Source organism: Crotalus tigris, unplaced genomic scaffold (assembly GCF_016545835.1).
Source record: "Crotalus tigris isolate CLP2741 ecotype Arizona unplaced genomic scaffold, ASM1654583v1 scf7180000017910.250757, whole genome shotgun sequence".
Lineage (NCBI taxonomy): Eukaryota > Metazoa > Chordata > Lepidosauria > Squamata > Viperidae > Crotalus > Crotalus tigris.
Window position 1 is genome coordinate 88,935 of NW_024096715.1, and position 19,975 is coordinate 108,909.

Consider the following 19,975-nt stretch of genomic DNA (forward strand, 5'->3'; position numbering starts at 1 on the left):
CAGGCCCACCGATTCCGCCTCTGGGGCTGGGAGCATCCACGGGCTTGGCTGGGCTCCCCCTGCTGTTCCTGGTGGGGGCGCTGGCCTGGGTCCCTGGAAGGGAGGGGGGCAAGGAACCCCCCGGTAAGCAGGGGGGAGGGCAGGGGGGAGGCTGGCAAGGACCCCCGATGCTTGTGGGGAAGGAGCAGAAAGGGGGTGGGACCCCCAAGAGAGGCTTTGGGAAAGGGGAAATTCCCCCCGGGCACTGGGGGGGGGCTGGTGAGAGGATCCGGCTGGACCAGGAGGGATCCCTGCAGATTCCCTCCTTCCTGGTTTAGCTGAGGGTTTTCCGCAGCTTGCCTTTGGATTGGGGGGTTTGTGTGTAACCCCCAAATCCTGGCTGGCTCTGGGGCTGCCCCTCCCTTCTTGTCATCCAATGCAGCTGCTGGGAGCTTCCTGCTTCCATGTTGGGGGGGGAGGAGCCCAGAAGAGCCCCTCAAGCTTGGCAGCTCCAGCCTGGGTTCCCTCTGGGCCCTGTGGGAACTAAAAGGGCATCTAGTCCACCCCTCCAGTCCAGGGGCACAAAGTAAGGAAGACTGGTTGAGAATCTTGCGGGGAGGGGTGTCAAAGGAATGAACACTCCCCTGCGGAGCTGGCAAGAAATTCCCCCCCGAAGCTGCAGCCCCCCCCCAAGACTGAAAAGATGCCCCTCCCCCCCTCTCCGCTTCTCTCTCTGCCCCGAACTATCTCCTCTATCAGGTGAAGTCAAGGGAGACTCTGCCCGGAGACCGATGACGCTACAGAAAGGAGAATTCTCATTGGTCCCTCTGATTTCCTGGGCCCTCCCAATTCCGAAGTTCGAGGAAAACGCCCCCTACGCCCAATTCTGCCTCGGGCTGGGAACCTCCGCGTCTCTCTCCCCTCTCTCTGGGGGCGCTTGTGGGGCGGCGTACATGGGCTCCGCGGGGCTCCCCCTGATGCTGCTGCTGGCGGGGGCGCTGGCCCGGATCCCCGGAAGCGAAGCGGGGAAGGAGACCCCCGGTAAGGAGGGGGCTCAGAGGGGGGAGGAGAGGGGTTAGGAGGGACTCTCGGTGTCCCTGGGGGAGGGGACGGAGAAAGGGGCTGGGCCCCCAGTGGTGGGAAAAAGGGTCGAGGGCTAGAGAGGCGGGAGCCTGCAGGAGCCTCGATCTCCTCGTGGTCTCCGCCCCCTCCCTCGCAGCATTTCCTTCCCCCCTCAGAAGAAAGAGGGACCCCCCTTCCCTGGTTGCGGCCGAGGTGGGCGGGGGTCGCGGGAAGGCAGCCGAGGTGGGATAAGAGGCAGCTGGACCCCCTCTCTCCCCCCCCCGTGGCTGGCTGGCTTGCGCACCCCAAATTAGCGCCTGAGCCCCGAAGTTTCTTACACTGAAAGAAGAAGGAGTCGGAAAGCGAAAGTGAAAGAGGGAAACTGAGGCATTTTCAGACGTGAATCCAGAAATGGCACCAAAAAGTGTTTTTGCAACTTCAATTTTTCTTCTGATTCTCCATTTTTTTTAAGGTGAGGGAAGAGTTGAGCTCCGTTTTCTTCTTGGTGGAGACTCTGAATTTGGGGAGGAGACCCAGAAGCCCCCACCCCATATTCCCCCATTGCTGAATCGGGACCCAGAGAGGAGGGGGGAACTGAGGGAGATGGATATGGGGGGGGTCTGAATTGCTCTCCTAAACCATCCCTTTTGTGGGGGGGGGACTGGACACCTCTTTGAGTTGGTTCTTGGGGGGCTCCAGGGCTGAACCCCCAAATCACGCAAAGGCAGCTAGTAAGAGGGAAGTTGCGGGGGGGGGGGAGAAAGTTTGGGGGATATCTAGGGGGGGTTCCCTTCTCCCCAGGATCCACAGCCGTCTAGAATCAAAATTGAACAGCCCTCCCTCAACAGAGTGGGGGGAGGGAAAGGACCCCCCCATCTCCTGCCTGGAAGGGGGTCCTTTCAGCAGCCCCAGGAAGGCTCCCCACTCCTTTGCCCCCCCTCCCAATTCAGGGGACTCTGAGAGTCCAGATAAACCCCATCCATCGTCCAGGGGGCGTCTTCCGGAAGCCTCTTCCCTCCTCTGACAAGCAGGTCCCTCCTGAAGGAGAGGCTGGGAACCATGGACCCTGGAGTCCCTCCTGACGCCCTTCCTCCTCTTCCTCCTCCTCCTCCCCGCAGTCCATTTCCTGTACCAGACGAAGCACGAATGCAGCTTCATCAACGGGACGCGGCGGGTGCGGTTCCTACAGCGCTACATCTACGACCGGGAGGAGTATCTCCGCTTCGACAGCGCCCGCGGGGAGTTCGAGGCCGTCACGGCGTTGGGGAAGGTCGATGCCCGGGCTTGGAACAGGAATCAGCGCCTCCTGCTGGACGCGAAGGCCTCCGTGGATTACTTCTGCCGGGCCAACTGCGAGGCTCTCCAGGGCGGCGCCGTGATTGGCCGGAGGGGTGAGTGCGGGAGGGGGAGTTCCACGGGGGGGGCACGCCCGGACGCCCCCCCCCGCTTCATTTCATTTATTAGCACTCTCCCGGATAAAGATTTGCTCCTTGTGTATTCTGTGCTCTCCGATCTACGAAAATTCATCATTGGTATTTATTGCTATTTATGGACACTCCTAAACCGCCCCCCTCCCTCCCTGAAAGCGGGGCTCTGGATGGCGTAGGATATAACATCACCCCTAAATAAAGAAGTATAAAAATAAGCATAAAAATAAATTACCCTTAAAAAGTTGGAAATTCTACAACGATGACAGTTAAACATGCCAAAGGGAAGAAAATAGATTCCTCTCCTTCCCATCGGACCCACGATCTTCCTTCTCTTCCCACGGTCCAAAGTTTCCCCTGCCCAGAAAAACTTCTTTGCAGAATATTATACCAAGTATTTTTTCTGGCGGAGGGAGGAATCCAGCAAGGTATCTCTCTTGCCCTCCTGCCCTCCAGCCAAGCCCACCGTCTCCCTCTCCCCCACCAAGCTGGATCCCACTTCCCCCCACACCATCCTCCTCTGCATCTCGAGGGGCTTCTACCCCGTGGAGATCAAGGTCCGGTGGCTGAAGAACGGGCGGCCGGAGGAGGAGGGCGTGGCCTTTGGGGAGGAGCTCCAGAACGGAGACTGGACCTACCAGCTCCAGGTGATGCTGGAGACCCAGCCCCAGTGAGGGGATGTCTACACCTGCCAGGTGGGGCATGCCAGCCTGGAGGCCCCCATCACCATCCAGTGGGGTGAGCCCCTCCCCCTCTGGGGACCCCCTCCTATCCTGAGAAGTTAAGGATGTTTTGCACTGCTGGGAGGCCAGGGGCGAATCCCTTTTCATTTAAATATCGATTGAGAGCTGTTTTTAATGTTTGATTTGCTCGCTCAACCAAGGCTTGACCTTGGCTATTATACGGAATGCCAAATTTATGAACAATGGACCATTTTGTACAGAATTCTGCAAAAGCAGAGCTAATATAAGCAGGTCCGTTGTCTGATTTAAGTTCTTTGGGGCGTCCCAACGATGCAAATGACAGTGATTGATAACATGTTTAGTGGCCTCACCCCTCTGGGGGGAAGCCATAATGAAGCCAGAATATGTATCAATAGAAACATGAAGATGTTTCCAAGGGGCAAAGGGAGGATATTGAGTAACATCCATTTGCCAAATTTGACAGCTCTCCAAGCCACGAGGATTTACTCCAAGTGGTATTGAGTGTGCTTGCTTGCTACAGGTTGGACATTGCTGAACGATGGCAGCAGCTTCAGCAGCTGAAAGATTAAATTGTTTGATTAATGCTTTCTTATTCTGATGGAAATAGGAGTGACTTTCCCAGGGGGTTAAAAAAGTGAGTGGCATATTAAGAGGTGTTTGTGAGGCGGCAGCATTGGCAACCTCATTGCCTTCTTGGAGTGGACCTGGAAAAGGCTGATGGCTACGAATATGGGCAACAAAAAATGGGTGTTTCCGATCGTTTATGAGATGTTGCAAGTCCAAAAATAATGTTAACAGATCCATAGAGACATTTGGTGCTAAATAAGAATCAAAAATGGTTTTGACAATTTGGGTAACATATAAACTGTCCAGGATCAGATTAAAAGGTTGATCTTTAAAATGAAAAAATGCCATTGTGGCCGCCACTAGCTCAGAGCGCTGAGCTGACGTCTGTGGGGGGGGGGTGATTTTTGTACGCCACTTACCCTCCTCTTTCCAAGCACAGGCTCCATGAGTCTTGCTGCCGTCTGCAAACACCGTTATTGCTTCTTTTAAAGGGAAAGGAGCACAAGGAGATTGCCATTTAAATGGGACTGTTTTTAATAAAAAAATGCGAGGATCTGATGGTGGATGACAAGATACTTCCCCTGGCCAATCAGCAAGTGCTTGCTGCAAAGATTCATAATTGGCCAACAAACTTTCCCAAGCCGTTAGCGAACAAGGGATATATAAAAAGGACGGTTCAACACCCCCTAAAGCCTGTGCCCTAAAGCGAGATTTTGTTATAAGCTGAGCGTACGTTTCTGTGAAATGGTGTTCTTCGGGGTGTGAGATAAGTGGATCCATTCTACAATCATCATTTTTATATTAGACACGATCTGAGCCAAAGCTGCCGTAGGAAGGTCAACGGTGTTAAAAATTAGCATAGAAAAAGGCATATCGGGCTGAACACGATCGACCCATACTTTTGACAATGCATGCTGAATGATGTCACAAGTTTTAAGTTGTTGTTGAGTTAACACGAACTTATTTCCTGGATTTTTTCCCTGCGTAAGAGCAGAGAACAATGGAGCCAATTGAGAGGTGGTTAGTCCCATATAGGGACGGGCCCAATTAATTGATCCTAAATATTGTTGAAGTTGGACTAAGGTTGGGCATGGCGGAAGACACAACTTAGACAGCTGAGGCTCAGCATGTGAGGCCAAAAGCTTGTGGCCCAAGTACAGAAAGGGGTGTTTAAGCTGAATTTTTTCAGGTGAAATAAAAAACCCATTTGTTTGAAAAATGGAGGTTAGAACAGGCAAGGTTGCTGAGACTGTACCTGAGGGCCCTGGAGCTGCCACTAAGATATCATCCATGTAATGATAAATTTTAAAATGAGGAAACTTGTCCCGATATGGTCTTAAAACCTGATTGACAACATATTGACACATTGTAGGACTGTTTAGCATCCCTTGAGGCAAGACAGTCCATTGATATCTGGCCGTGGGCTTGGAGTTATTCATTTTAGGCACAGTAAAGGCAAATAAGTGTTTGTCCTCTGGGTGTAGTGGAATAGAGAAAAATGCATCTTTTAGATCTATAACCATAAGGTCATAGTCTTTTGGTATCAAATTAGGATTAGGTAAACCGCATTGGAGCGCCCCCATGGGGCGAATGATCTTATTGATAACTCTTAGATCGTTTAAAATTCTCCATTTTCCAGATTTTTTCTTTATGACAAACACCGGAGTATTATAAGGACTCAATGAGGGTTCAATGCGTTTTAACTCTAATTGTTGATCTACCAATTGCACCAGAGCGGCTAATTTTTCTTTGGTCAAAGGCCACTGATCCACCCAAACTGGGGTGTCAGTCAAGAGGTTTAACTTTATTAACTGAGACATCTTAATCCAAAATTAATTTTGCATTGAACTGACTCATCAAGTCCCGACCCCACAGATTAATATGAAGCGGAAGAATGACAGGTTTAATGTGGGCAGTGACTGATGTTTCTTCCGAGGTCACAGAAAGCCAGTGTTTGCTCACACGTGGGTGCTGGACTCCTCCCACTCCCCGAACCGACGGTGCGCTGTCGGTCTGCCTCTCAGAGGGCCACTCCTCCTCTCTTATGACCGATACGTCAGCTCCGGTATCTAGAATACCAAAAAAGGAGCGTCCATTGACTTGAAAGGCCATAGAGGGGCGGAACATTTGAATTTCTTGCTCAATGGCCAAAAGTTGTGGTTGTTGGGGCACAGGGACGGCAGTTGCCACTACTGTTCCCTCGAGTACAGTCATAGGAGTGTTAGGGGTAAATGCCAAAGCGACTGATGTAAAGTCAGCTGGGTCTTTCAAAAATGGCATAGCCATTACTCCCTGCATAATAAAGTCACGGTGAGGAAACACTAACAGAGGGGTGTCACAATCAGGGGGAAAGGGGACAGACGGCCGGATTGGCAAAAAATACGACAGCCCGGATAAGCCTGTGGTTATTGTCTCAGAGGCCACCAGGACAAAATGATAAGGTTCAGCCTTTGAGGCGGGGCTAGCTGAATGCCCCAGCTCTAGTTTCCCGGTTTCTGGGAATCAGCGGGCATAGGGTTGGAGCGACACTGGTTTGCCCAGTGAAACCCCTTTTTACAGCTCGGGCAAACGGTTTTTGGTCTGGCTCCCACTCCCCTGCTTTTATTAGCGCCCCCCCCCGGGGCCCGGCACTGATTTTTAAAATGACCAGGCTTCCCGCAATTAAAACAGTTACCAGCTTTACCCGCAGGTTGCCCATTATTACTTCCTGCTTTTTGTAAGGTCATAGCCAAAGTTTCCATGTTAAATGCATTGGTCCCCACAATTCTACAGGCTTGAATATAGTCTGCCAATCCTGCATCAGGTTTGCTCATTAAGGGCTGCAGGACCCGTCTACAGTCCTCATTGGCATTTTCAAAGGCAAGTTTTTTAAACAATTCCTCTTGGGCTATTTCATTTGTGATTTCCCTAGATATGGCCTTTTGTAACTGATCCACAAATTCCCCATAGGGCTGATTAGGCCCTTGAAAAATCTTTACAAAAGAGCCTTTTGTTCCCCTCTGCGAATCATCAACCCGAGTTAGGGCAGCTTTTGCTGCCAGGGCTGCATGAGAATAGAACAAAGGGTTCATGGCTTGTTGAGCCCCCAGGTAAGTAAAATTTCCATTCCCTGTTAACTGGTCTACTGTTGGGGGATTACGGCCTGGCCAAGCTAAAACGATCTTTTGACATTCCTTTTTCCATTCGGATTCCCAAACCACATATTGTGAAGATGTTAAAATCATATGGAATAGCCCTTTCCAATCTTCAGGCAACAAATAAAAAGTAGAAGCCATGTGACCTATCAGACCCAAGGTATAATGGCTAGAAATCCCATAACTTGAAGCAGTTTGTTTAATTTCTCTAATATTTTTATAGGAATTGTTTCATATCTGCGATTGCCTGTGATTGGATCAATAAAAACAGGCGCACAAAATTGATATTCTTCAGGTTGCAGTTCCCCTTTTTCATAAGCTTCGGCCAGTGCCCTGGAGATGGCGCTGGCAGGGGAAGGCAGCACGTTAGTGTTCCTTTGTTCTTTTCCTCCCTCCTTTATTGGCGCGAACGGTTCAAAAAGCACATCGGCTTGATAAACTTCCAAAGAGGATTTTTCTTTTGCACTCTGTCCCTTTTTTAACTCATCGGGCTTTTCAGAGTCATAAGCAGGCGGGGGGTCTACAGGCTTTTCAGAGTTATAGGAAGGAGGGGTGTCTACCCTCCCCTTCTCTGTTTTCATGGCATCTTCATGGATTTGGAGACATTCAATTACAATTCGCCATGTAGACAAAATTTTTGGAGGGGCTCGAGGGGATTCATGAAAATACTTTCCTAATTTAACCCATACTGATACTTTTAGGGATCCTCCTTCGGGATATACAAGGCAATTTTGATATACATATTTTAAGAGAAGGATCAAATCCCCTTTAGTGGGAAGCGACAAATCTTTCCCATTGTTTTTCAAAACAATTATTGATGACTTGGTCAATTCCCTAAGTTCTGAGAGGTGCACAACCTAAGGCTTAGAGAATCCTGTCCCCATACTCACGGTAATGTTTTGGGAGGGTGCTTCGTCTAGTCCTGACGACCGGCCCTGAGTTGCAGTAGGCTCTTCCGCCCAGTGAGTAAGAGGGCAGACGTGCTCAGAAACATGAATCACGTCGGGGTCACCAGTTGTGGGTTTTCACGCGCCCAGCGGTCTCCCATGGGTGTAGAAGAACAGACACGAACACGTGGTTTCCTCGGGATGGGAGCCCCGAACAAAGCCGAAGCATCCCTTTTATTGTGTTATCAGAAGGCGGGTTTATATGCACCTGGTGACCACCTTACACCAACCACATTTGTTATAACACAGCATATTAGCATGTTACACTTGCTACAGCTTTGCTTTGCACACGCTCCTATACAGCTGTTACACCCGGCACCAACAAAACACCAAAACACATTCCTTTGCACCGCACGGCACTTCGTTGTTTACTCCAATCTTTTTTTACTTCCGACTTCCTCATACCTTGGCCTACTGCAGCTGATGACTCAGCCTAGCAGGCCAGATAATCCAATAACTCCAACAGTTGAAGAGCAGGCAACACCTCCCTCCCTCCCTCTCCCCTCCCTCCCCTCCCCCTCCCTCCCTCTCTATTTCCCTCCCTCCCCCTCCCTCCCCCTCCCTCCCTCCCTCCCTCTCTCTTTCCCTCCCTCCCTCCGTCTCTCTCCCCCTTCCTCTCTCTCTCTCTCTTCCCCCTCCCTCCCTCTCTTCCTCCGTACCCTCCCACTCCCCCCTCTCCCTCTCTTTCTCTCTCTCCCCCTCCCTCCCTCCCTCCCTCTCCCTCCCTCCCCCCCTCCCTCTCTCCACAAATGTTTTAGAGTTTGATGGGTAGCAATTTTATTTAGATAAAGAAAGATAAAGCGATAGCAGGCGGCATATCTTTTGGCCATATCTTGAAGATATCCATGGTTGTAGATGGAGATGGCATTATTTTCCACTTTCCCTATACAAATGAGAAAAAAATAATAAGTTGATCAAAGTGAGTTTAAAGTAAATTCTTTGCTTTGCAAAGCTTTGTGAATGCAAACAATATCAGGCAGAGCATCTCATTATGTACTGTATCTGTAGTATCTCTATTAGAGGAGAGTTTTCTTACCATCTACAGCACTTCTGTAGCAGCCCACAGTCCTGCTTCCCAATGTCAAAAGTTTCAGAAGGACATCGGCGGAAATGGCAGCGTCCTCCTAGCCGACGACACCGTCGTTGGGCATTCCCTATGAAAAGAAAAAGAGGAGACAGGTAAACGATGAGTAAAGATTCCTTAATATCTAAATATATTTTTCCTTCCAAGACACTACCTTCTTCTACAGAACTGCAGGATTCCTTTATCCATTTATATTTTTATTCATTTATAACGTAAAAATATCAAAATAAAAAGCAAATAGTAAGGAACAACCACAGGGAAAGAGGAAAAGGGGAAATGTGGAAAGGGGGGGAAGAAACAAAAGGCGTTGACTTCCGATTCCCTGTTGCAATAAAATAAGGCATGAAAATCGAATCTCAACTTTTTGCATTTCTGTATTAGTATGAACTAGCCATTTCTCTATCAAAAAATCAGTCTAATCAGTAAACCCCAAAATCATTGTATCATTTTTTCCACCTCAAGCACAAAGTCCAGAAGCAGTTTCCAAGTAGAAACAATAGTACTTATATTCTTTTCTTTTATCAAAACTGTCAGTTTAGCCAAATTCACTCAGTCAGCTTTCAGGCCCAAGGTGGGACTGGAACTCAGTACCCAGAGTTGTCATGTTTTGCTCTAATCACTAGACCAAACTGTTTCTCCACTTTGCCTCCTTATTCAAACAAAACATATTTGACTGAGAAGTGGGTAAATCAATACTAAAGTGAAGCGTACCCCCCCCCCCCAAAAGCTACAATAACAAAACCCCCAATAAAGTTATTTCAAGAATTGTGTACCAAAAGAAAAATCATGGCATATTTGTCTTTATCAAGATCCAGGCTGTGCTGATATTAAGTCATCAGACAAAGTCATTCTTATTCTAAGTTGTATTTAAATGGTATTCAAAATGGTATTTAAGTTGAGAAAAAATAATCTTAAGAATTTTTTTTCTGCTTCTTTCCAAGATCTTAGTGAAAAGCTTAAATCTGATTTTATACTATTTCTGCCCAAGCAACTACATTAGCTGGAAGACATCAGTGGCAAAGTAATCACTACAATAAATAAATAAACCGAAAGGGAAGAATGAGACTGTGTGAAATTATAGAATTATAGCACAAATTGTAGCAAATTATAGCACAAAGTCCAGAAGCAGTATCCAAGTACAAACAAAAGTACTTATATTCTTTTCTTTTATCAAAACTGTCAGTTTAGCCATCTCTGCTAACTCCATCAGCTTTTGTAACCGTTCATCCAAGATGGGAATGGAAGCATCCTTCCAAGAATTGCAGGATTCCTAGGACCACAGCAAGTTTTCTCTGACCACACAGATCCATCTCTGCTGATCTCCTGCAGCACCTCAAATAAATCAGCCATTAACCCAGGTTTGAAGTCTGACTCAAAGATGAAATAGCTGGTAAGCCTACATCTATTAATGTAGGAGGGAAGAAATAACTCTATTTCATATGAAGGATAGACCTTACTGTGATATATTTCTCTCCAGTATTGCCATGGATCCTTGCTGAGTTACAGTGGCCAGTTGCATTGTGTGTTTTGGACGAAGACCTTGAGTGAGCTGAGAATTTGGTAAACCAATGTTAAAGTGAAGCAAATCAACAAAAATAAGCTACAATAACAAAAACCCCAATAAAGTTCTTTCAAGAATTGTGAATCAAAAGAAAAATCAATGGCATATTTTTCAAATCTTTGGAGGCTCATGTTGTCAATTGTCTATACCGTTCAAAGCTATTTCTGAAAAGTAAAACAAAAAGATGTTGAAGATTATCCTGCTTTCAGTGGTGATCGTATTTGTTTAAAAAGGAGTGAGTTACCAATCCTTTGTAAATTATCAGTAATTTTGTTTCTTACCTGGTTCAGACAGGAATGCAAGAAAAAGAAATGCGAATAGCAGATAAAGGATCTTCATGCTGAGGACATGCTAAGACCAAATCTTACACCTGGGACAGACGTGGCTCTCTATTTATGGAGTTGTAATGATTGCATCATATCACCTCAGTGAAGTATTGCAAAATAGTTCTTACCTAAGGCAACGGTGCATCTTCCTTGTATTGAAACACTCCTGTTTGTTAGCTGTTACAATAGCCCTGAGAAGAGCAGCAGACTTAGTTGAACATCTAACCTGCTATGGCTATAAAAGATGGGAGGCTCAGGACTTGCAGTGTCCGAATGGGTCAAAGAAAATTCCTTACTGAATTGCTGCCCAAACTCTACAGTCCACGATGATAATGCTCGGCCATGTTCACCAATGGCTGGACTTTGGGAAGAGCCCTTAGAAGTAAGTGGTGGAAATCTGGGGTTGGCACTGCTATCATGGGCGACACATTTTTATGGGTGGGTTTTGGGAAAACAGCTGCTCTGCTTCCTGGTGGGTCTTTGTGGCACTCAGATGAAGCACAGACTGATTTGGCTTTCGTTGAAGTATTCCTCCCTCATCCATGTGATTTCTATTTCTCTGAAGACAGAGAATATATGCAGAGTTGGAAATATCCCTGCAGTGTTAATTGAGGGTTAATAATAATAATAATAATAATAATAATAAAGTTGGAAGGGATCTTGGAGGTCATCTAGTCCAACCCCCTGCTCAGGCAGGAAACCCTATACTATTTCAGACAAATGGCTGTCCAGTCTCTTCTTAAAAACCTCCAGTGTTGGAGCATTCACAGCTTCTGGAGGCAGGCTGTTCCACTGATTAATTGTTCTTACTGTCAGGAAGTTTCTCCTTACTTCTAGGTTGCTTCTCTCCTTGATTAGTTTCCACCCGTTGCTTCTTGTCCTGCTTTCTTCAGGCGCTTTGGAGAAGAGCTTGACTCCCTCTTCTTTGGGGCAGCCCCTGAGATATTGGAACATATGAGCCGAGGTGGCGCAGCAGTTAGGTGACCAAAGTATTTGAGCTTCAGCTTCAGTGTCTGGCCTTCCAAAGATCTGTCAGTTTTGTTTCCTTTAGGACTGACCGACTCGATCTCCTTGCAGTCCAAGGGACTCTCCAGAGTTTTCTCCAACACCACAATTCAAAAGCATCCATTTTTGGGCACTCAGCCTTCCTCATGGTCCAACTCTCACAGCCATACATTACTACTGGAAAATCATAGCTTTAATATACAGACCTTTGTTAGCAAGGTGATGTCTGTTTTTTCATAGGCTGCCTGCGGTGATCTTGGGGCCCAAGAAAATAAAACATGTCACTACTTCCATTTCTCCCACTTCTATTTGCTAGGAGGTGATGGGACCAGATACCTTGATCTTGATTTGTTAATGTTGAGTTTCAAGTCAACTTTTGCACTTTCCTCTTTAACCCTCATCAAGAGGCTGTTTATTTCCTCTTTGCTTTCCGCCAACAGAGTGAGGTCAATTCAATTCAATTTCAATTCAGTGTGAGATCATCTGCATGCCTGAAGTTGTATACAAGTTAAATAAACACCACAGATAGTCCTTGACTTATGACTATTTGTTCAACAACCACATGAAACGACAATGGCACTGAACAAAGGGACTTAAACCCACACAAAGACCTGAACCCGCAGAAACACTGGGGGTTGCAGCACTCCCAAAGCCAGCGGATTGCAATCTGGGTTCTTGGCAACCTGTTCACACAAGCAACAAGAGGCCAGGCCCTCCGGGATCAGGTGATTGCCACTTCTCATCCTGCCTGCCAGCTTCCTCAAGAAGGCAACGGGGGAGCCAGGAGGGAAGGTCTCAAGCAACCGGCGCAGAATTCCCTCCGGTTCCTGGGGTTTAACTGTCAAAGGTCCATCAGGACCCCTTGGGGGAATAAACCTTTTTCAGCTAAGCCCTTTGAGAGTAAAAGAACCACCTGCTAGATTGGTTTGGCACTAAGCCGGGGTGTCATGCTCGCAATGTCACGTGACGTGTGCCATTGCTGGCAATGGGATGGACACGCTTTCGCCATGACGCATCCGGCCTCTGGGCCAGCACTTTGACACCGCTGGCCTAAGCGGAGTCTCCAAGAGACTGGCTGAAGAAAAGCCTTTCCCCTTTTCAGAAATATAGCCTCCGAAGGCTTTCCAGGCAGAAGGTTCGCAAGGGCACTGCTAGAGCATGCAGGGCAGGGAAGGGAACCTGCTCTCTGGGCTTGAGAATGGCAACTGGGATCCCAAAGCTCTCTCTGGCAAGCAGCATTTCGCTCTCCGAGAGGATGCAGGACAAACCCCCCACAGACGGGCTTCTTCGCTGAGCCTCACTGACAGCAAAGGTGTTCCCTAATGGAGAGACTGGCAAGCAGCCTTTTCTTCTCAAAGAGGCTAGGTCAAAATGGTTCCTTGTGGAGGGATCCAGTCCCTCTTTCTCCAGTCCAGTGAGCTGGTTCAGATGGGGGGAGGGGGGAGAGGAGCTCTTGTGCTCCATTTGTAAAAAGGAACCACACCGGGGAGAGTTGTGGTCTCCGCCCCTGCCTCGCCTCATTTTCCCATCCGAAGGACGGAGAGGGAGCCCCCTCCCCTCTTCCCTTGTTGTGGCCGAGGTGGGGCGGGGGTCGCGGGAAGGCAGCCCAGGTGGGATAAGAGGCAGCTGGCTCCTCTCTCGTCCCCCCCTGTGGCTGGGTGGGAGGGGGACCTTGCGCACCCCGAATTAGCGCCTGACCCCCAAAGTTTCTTGCACTGAACGAGGAAGGAGACGGAAAGCGAAAGTGAAAGAGGGAAACTGAGGCATTTTCAGAGCTGAATCCAGAGAAGCCACCAAAAGTGTTTTTGCAACCTCAGTTTTTCTTCTGAATCTCCATTTTTTTTAAGGGGAGGGTAGAGTTAAAGTGGTACCTGGAAAAATACTGATGGTCCGACAAAGAATATGGGTAAAAAGCAGATGGCCCACCAAAGAATGTGTATGAAAGGGAGGTTTGTTTTGCTTACAAGACAACTCTTAAATTTAGGATGGCCAGACATCCTGTTCCCAGCTCTGCACATGATATATTACTAACTGTTTGTCACATGGTGTATCTAAATTGCTTAACACTTGATATATTGCTGATTGCTAAAAACATTCCAATGTAAACGAGGAGCTATCGATTATACATCTGTCTAGTAGTTTTCCCATGTTAGAATAAGGACCTATAGAATGTAACCATGTGAGGAATGTGACCTGCTCAGGAAATAACTCTGCTTGAAGGGTTATAAAAATGGTCATCAATGACCAGGCTTTTGTTCAGATTTCTTCAGCCAGGATGGCTCTCTGAACCTGCGCGCAATAAACTTCCCTTTCCTGAAAGAGCTGATTCAAGTTTTTCAATTCTACAACATTTTCTGGTGCATTGGCCGGGAAAAGCTTGAGTGAGGCGATATTTCGCTGAGGACGGCTGGACCCTTCGGACCTGCTGGTAAGCCATCTCTGAACAATTCTCCAGGCGCCATGGGGGTGTGTTTCCTCCAAGAGACAGCTGTGGCTTCTCAGCAGAGCCGACAGTACTGAAGGCCAGTCCAAGAACCCTTTGGGAAAGGAAAGGAAGTCTGAACCAACTCCTGGCCAGGATGGGTGTAACTACAAGGCAGGCGAGTATGTGTTTAAAGTAATGGTACCTATCTCATTTGAAGATAGAAGAGGGGGCCTGATCACTCCCCTGGACTCGGGACGGCGATCCTAATGAAGTCCGTGTTAGGTTGTGTGGGTGGTTAAGCCAGTGCATTCCCTACTAGTGACCGCCGGCGCTGTAGGTCATTGGCAGTGTGTTAGGATGGGGGGGGCGTAGTATGGATGTGGGGTGGCCCCCAGAGGGGACTTTTAAGAAAACTATCCTAACCAATTTCAGTATATAGATCAGTGGGGGGATGCAGTAGCAGGACGAGCTGATGAGTTATTGCAATGTCAGGCTGAAATGGTTCGTTTGTGTGTGGCTAGACCCAAAGGAAAAAAAAAGCTTCAAGTACAAACTAAAAGAGTGAAAGATGTGAAGATTTCAGAAACTAAGGTGTCAGATGCTAAGAAGGAGATAAGGATGGAGGTAGAGGAGTTGATTCTCAGACCTCCTCCCTACGTTCCACCTTTCTCCCCCTCCCCCCCAGTGCCGACTGCGGCAGCAGCCGCTCTGCCGGAAGAAGGGCTGATTGCCCCTGCTGTGTCCGAAGAAAGGCAGCCAGCTGTGAGACGAAAACAGAAAGGGGGAGGCTGTCAGCCCCCAAGGAGGAAGGGGATTGGGAAGGTCTCTCTGTAAATGTGAGGGGAGAAGTAAGTAAAGAGGACGTGGCAGGATGTACAGCAATTGTTGAATATTTTGTTGACTCCCGAGGAAAGGGAGAAGTGGAAGGCTGCTGTTAGGCAGTGTTTGAAGGATAGGTTGCCGGCTGTATGGGATATACAGCCAGAGATGGAAGCCAGGGCACCAGAAAAAGACCCTGAATGGAAGGCACAAAATCCAGCACATATGACCTTGTTAAAGGAATATCAGAATTTAGTAGTAGAGACTCTTTGCAAGGCTGGAAAGCCTTCAGTGAATGTGTTAAAGCCGTCTTTTGTGATGCAGGAAGCAGATGGAAGTCCGGAGAGTTTTTTTTTTTTTTTTTTTGCAAAGGCTGATTGAGGCTTATGAGCTTTATACACAGGCTGATCCAAGGAGTGCAGACAATGTGCGAATGTTGAATGAGAGGTTCATAGCACAGAGTTATGAAGATATAAGAAAGAAGTTGCAGAGGTTAGAAGGAGCATTAGGAAAGAACACTACAGAATTGTTGGAGGTGGCTAGGAAAGTGTTTGTTAATAGGGATAAGGTGGAAAAAACAGGAAAGAGATGCTAGAATGCATAAGAAAATTGAGTTGTTGGCGGTGGCATTGCAAGGAGGGATCATGCTGGGACCCAACCAGTGTGCTAATTGCAAGGAGGAAGGTCATTGGCAAAGAGAATGTCCAAGAAGGCAGATGCGAGGTAGAGGTTGGAGAGGAAGAGAAGTCAGAGGACGTGGAGGTGTTGGCAGTGGGCCCCCCATGCACTCCCCCTTCATGGGTAGAGGGCAGAGAGGGGCTCCAAGGAATGTGAGAGATGGTCCAGGGAATGTAAGAGATGGTCTGAAGAATGGGAGAGATTGGAATAGAGACAGGGAGATTGAAGGAATTGGATTGGCAGGAACTAACTGGTCGGATTGACGGGGACCTGGCTTGGAGGAAGCCCCCCCGAGCCATTGGTTACTTTAAATATAGGGGGCAAACAGACAATGTTTTTGGTGGATACTGGAGCAGGAAGATCAGTTGTGGATTTGAAAGCAGAGTCTTTGTGTGTGAAGTAAATATGACTGTTACTAACCTCAAGAGAAAAGAAGATACCAAAAATATATATATATATATATATAACCTCACTCTGTTTGTCTGGCCAACAAACAAAGTGAAGAAAGATGTGTTTATTTATTTATTTATTTTTTCTCTCCCTCTTAAGAACAGCCCAAAGTTACCTGCTCAGGCAGGAAATCCTATACCATTTTCTTGCCTATTCTGCTCTCTCCCTTTTGCAAATGTTAGTGTGTTAATGCCTTTTCAAACTCTATCTGCAGACACAACCCCCTTTCCCCCCCTGCTTTTTTCTGGCTGTGTTGCTTTGAGAGGGAGAGAGATAGAGAGAGATAGAGAGAGAGGAGAAAGGGGGGGGGGTTGATCTTTTTAACTTTTTCTTTGCATAGAATTCAGGTTTGAGAAAGGTTGGGTGGCTGTGAAAATTTAATGCCCACTTTTGCAATGATTTTTTTCTATTCAAAAGAGGAGTCAGTAATTGTTGGACAACTTTTTTTGGAAATTTTTGAGTTTAAATTGTTTAATATCAACCAAAAGAGTTTGCTTAGATTTGTAAATGTTCTCCCTATTTAATGGAAATTTAATGGAAATCTGTTTCCATCTGAATGGAATTTGATTAAATTGGAATTTGACTAACTTTATATTAAAAGCAATACTAGAGTTTAGAAAAAAAAACTTTCAGTAACTCAGAATATCTTATTAAACTTGTTTATTTTTTTGTGTGAAGTTAAAACGAAGTTGAGAAAAATTTTGGGATTATAAATAGCTATGCTGTTTTGAGTAAAGATTTGTATGCAAAACTGTTAGAAAAAGAGCTTGTGTTAATAAATGCAAACAGGGTTTGGTGAGCTCTCCTTTGTTGGTTCTTTGCTAGATAATTTATTTATAAAGAAGGACAAAGGTTGGAGAAGGTTTTGACCCAGAAGTGTGTGCGTGGGGGGGGGGGGGAAAGGCAGCCAGTGGCATTTTTATCTAAAATTGACATTTGGGGACATCTTGGTGGTTAGCATTTCTTATCAAGTGTGGACAATTTTAATCAGGAAGCCTAAAGGAGGTGTACACTTGTTCATAGCAAAGTGGTTTTCAGTTGTGGATTTGAAAGATGCTTTTTTCACGATTCCTATTCACAAGGCTAGCCAGCCGTTGTTTGCTTTTGAATGGGAGGGAGAACAAAAGAATGCCTTTAGGGAAGTGAAAGAGCCCTCACATCAGCTCCAGCTTTTGCCTTGCCTAACTTAGAAAAGCCTTTCAATTTGTATGTTGATACCAGCAAGAATGTTGCCTTGGGGGTGTTAACTCAACAATTAGGACAGTGGCAACGCCCGGTGGCTTACTTATCTAAGCAATTAGATGGGGTTGCCCAAGGCTGGCCACATTGCCTGAAGGTTCTTGCTGCTATAGCAGTCCTTTTACAGGACTGTAATAAATTGACCTTCTCATGTCCCATAAGTGTCCACACCCCTCATGCAGTTCATTCTATCTTGGATAATAAAGGGCATTTGTGGATCAGCAGTCAAAGGCTTTTTAAGTATTAGGCGATGATGATTGAAAATCCTCAAGTGAAAGTAGTGGTGTCTAACCGGCTAAACCCTGCCACCCTATTGCCCACAGAAGTGGATTCAGAACACAACTGCTTGCTGCCCTGAATTGGTATACAGACGGCTTGAGTTACATGAAGGATGGGAGGAGGGTTTCTGGATATGCGATTGTGAATGATGAGGAAGTGGTGGAAAGTAGTCCGCTAGGAGCAAGCTGCATTACTCAAGTAGCAGAATTATGGGCATTAATTAGGGCATTGGAAAGAGCTGAAGGGGAAACTTTAAATGTCTGGACAGATAGTAAATATGCTTTTTTGGCTCTGCATGGGGCTGTGTACAAGGAAAGGGGATTCAGGGATTCTGCGGGCAAACATGTGTTGCATGGACATTTGATCAAGCGACTTCTCGATGCTGTGCAGAAAGCAGCAAAAGTTTCTGTGATGCATTGCAAAGGACATCAGCAAGGGGTGGATGGGGTGGCTCAGGGGAATAGAAGAGCTGACTTGGAAGCTAAGAAGGTGGCAATGAAAACAGGGCCCATTCCTGATCTGTCAATATGTGTGGCAATAGACATAGGGGACTTGCCTCCTATCAGTAAACCAACATACTCTCAGCAGGAGTGTGTGAAAGCAGTGAATGATCTCAAAGCTACTATTAGGGATGGGTGGTATCTTTTGCCTGATGGACGTATTTTTGTCCCTCAATCTTCAGCATGGGCTTTACTTCAGGCAGCACATGAAACAACACACATGGGGAAAACTGGATTGGATGCTGCTATTGGGAGGGATTACTATGTACATGGGTCGGCTGGGATAGCGAGAATTGGGTATGTCTAGTTTAACGAAGAGAAGGACAAGGGGGGACATGATAGCAGTATTCCAATATCTCAGGGGCTGCCATAAAGAAGAGGGAATTAAGCTATTTTCCAAAGCACCTGAAGGCAGGACAAGAAGCAACGGGTGGAAACTAATCAAGGAGAGAAGCAACCTAGAACTAAGGAGAAACTTCCTGACAGTGAGAACAATTAATCAGTGGAACAGCTGCCTCCAGAAGCAGTAAATGCTCCAACACTGGAAGTTTTTAAGAAGAGACTGGACAGCCATTTGTCCGAAATGGTGTAGGGTTTCCTGCCCGAGCAGGGAGTTGGACTAGATGACCTCCAAGGTCCCTTCCAACTTTACTACTATTACTATTACTACCACCTGGAACCATACCTGTCTCTTACTTTCCTATGGACTCTGTCATGGTTGACTTTACAGACATGCCAAGATGTGGACTATACAAAGCTTTATTGGTATTTGTGGATAAATACACTGGCTGGCCAGAGGCTTTCCCTACAAAGACTAAACAAGCCAGGGAAGTGGCAAGACTATTGTTAAAAGAACTAATACCTCGTTTTGGTTGCCCGTCTTTTATTTCCTCTGATAATGGTCCTGAGTTTGTTCATCAAGTTAATCAAGCAGTGGCTACTGCTGTGGGATCCCAATGGCGGTTTCATTGTGCTTTTCATCCTCAGTCCGGTTCGAATTCTGAACGAATGAATCGCACACTGAAAGAGAAAATGACTAAGATCTGTGCTGAAAGTCACCTGAAATGGCCTGATGCATTGCCCTTAGCTCTCTACGCTGTGAGATGTGCTCCACGTAGACAATACAACCTATCCCCATATGAGCTGATGTTTGGGCGTCCTCCTACGCTGCTGAGAAGAAGTTTGGCTGGATGGCCTGATTTGGGCCATCAGGGGGGAGTATGGGCTCTGAAAATGGTGCAGGAACTGAATAAGCAAGTGGAAAAACTTAGGAATTATGTTGTTGAACAAACACCTCCTAAACTAATAACAAGATGTCATCCCTTTAAACCAGGGGATAAGGTGTGGGTAAAACATTGGAAACATGAACAACTGGAGGGGAGATGGAAAGGACCTTATGAAGTAATAATGGCCTCCCCTTTAGCAATAAAGATTGCAGAATCTAAATCTTGGATTCACTGGACCAGAGTTAAAGCAGCTGCAGAACCTCTGTGGACAGTGAACAGGGACCCCAAGGTTCCCACCAAACTCACTCTTAAACGTGTTTAGTATGTTTAAGGAATATTTTATTATTTGTAAACCAGATATTGTATTAGCACAAGTGTATCCTGCACATATATCTACGGCTGTCTGGCTGAAATTCAACCCCCTGCTAAGCCACACCCGGAAGCTGGCTTTCTACGCACGGGAGAAGAAAGGATGAAAGGCTTCCTTCTGCTTTTATATAGTACTATTGTTGCATGTAATAATGTTTGTCTTTCTAATTTAGGCCAATGGAGCAAGCCAGAAG

The 19,975-nt window shown here is 46.7% G+C and overlaps 1 protein-coding gene across 1 annotated transcript; it reads left to right on the forward strand.

Annotated features, from left to right (window-relative positions):
- Positions 1 to 875: 875 nt before the first annotated feature.
- On the forward strand, positions 876 to 10,077 carry LOC120308398 (H-2 class II histocompatibility antigen, I-E beta chain-like). The gene is made up of 3 exons (XM_039344422.1): positions 876 to 1,020; positions 2,160 to 2,432; positions 9,846 to 10,077. Exons 1-3 carry the CDS (start codon positions 933 to 935, stop codon positions 9,902 to 9,904), a joined length of 420 nt encoding a protein of 139 aa, XP_039200356.1. The 5' UTR covers positions 876 to 932; the 3' UTR covers positions 9,905 to 10,077.
- The last annotated feature ends 9,898 nt before the right edge of the window (positions 10,078 to 19,975 follow it).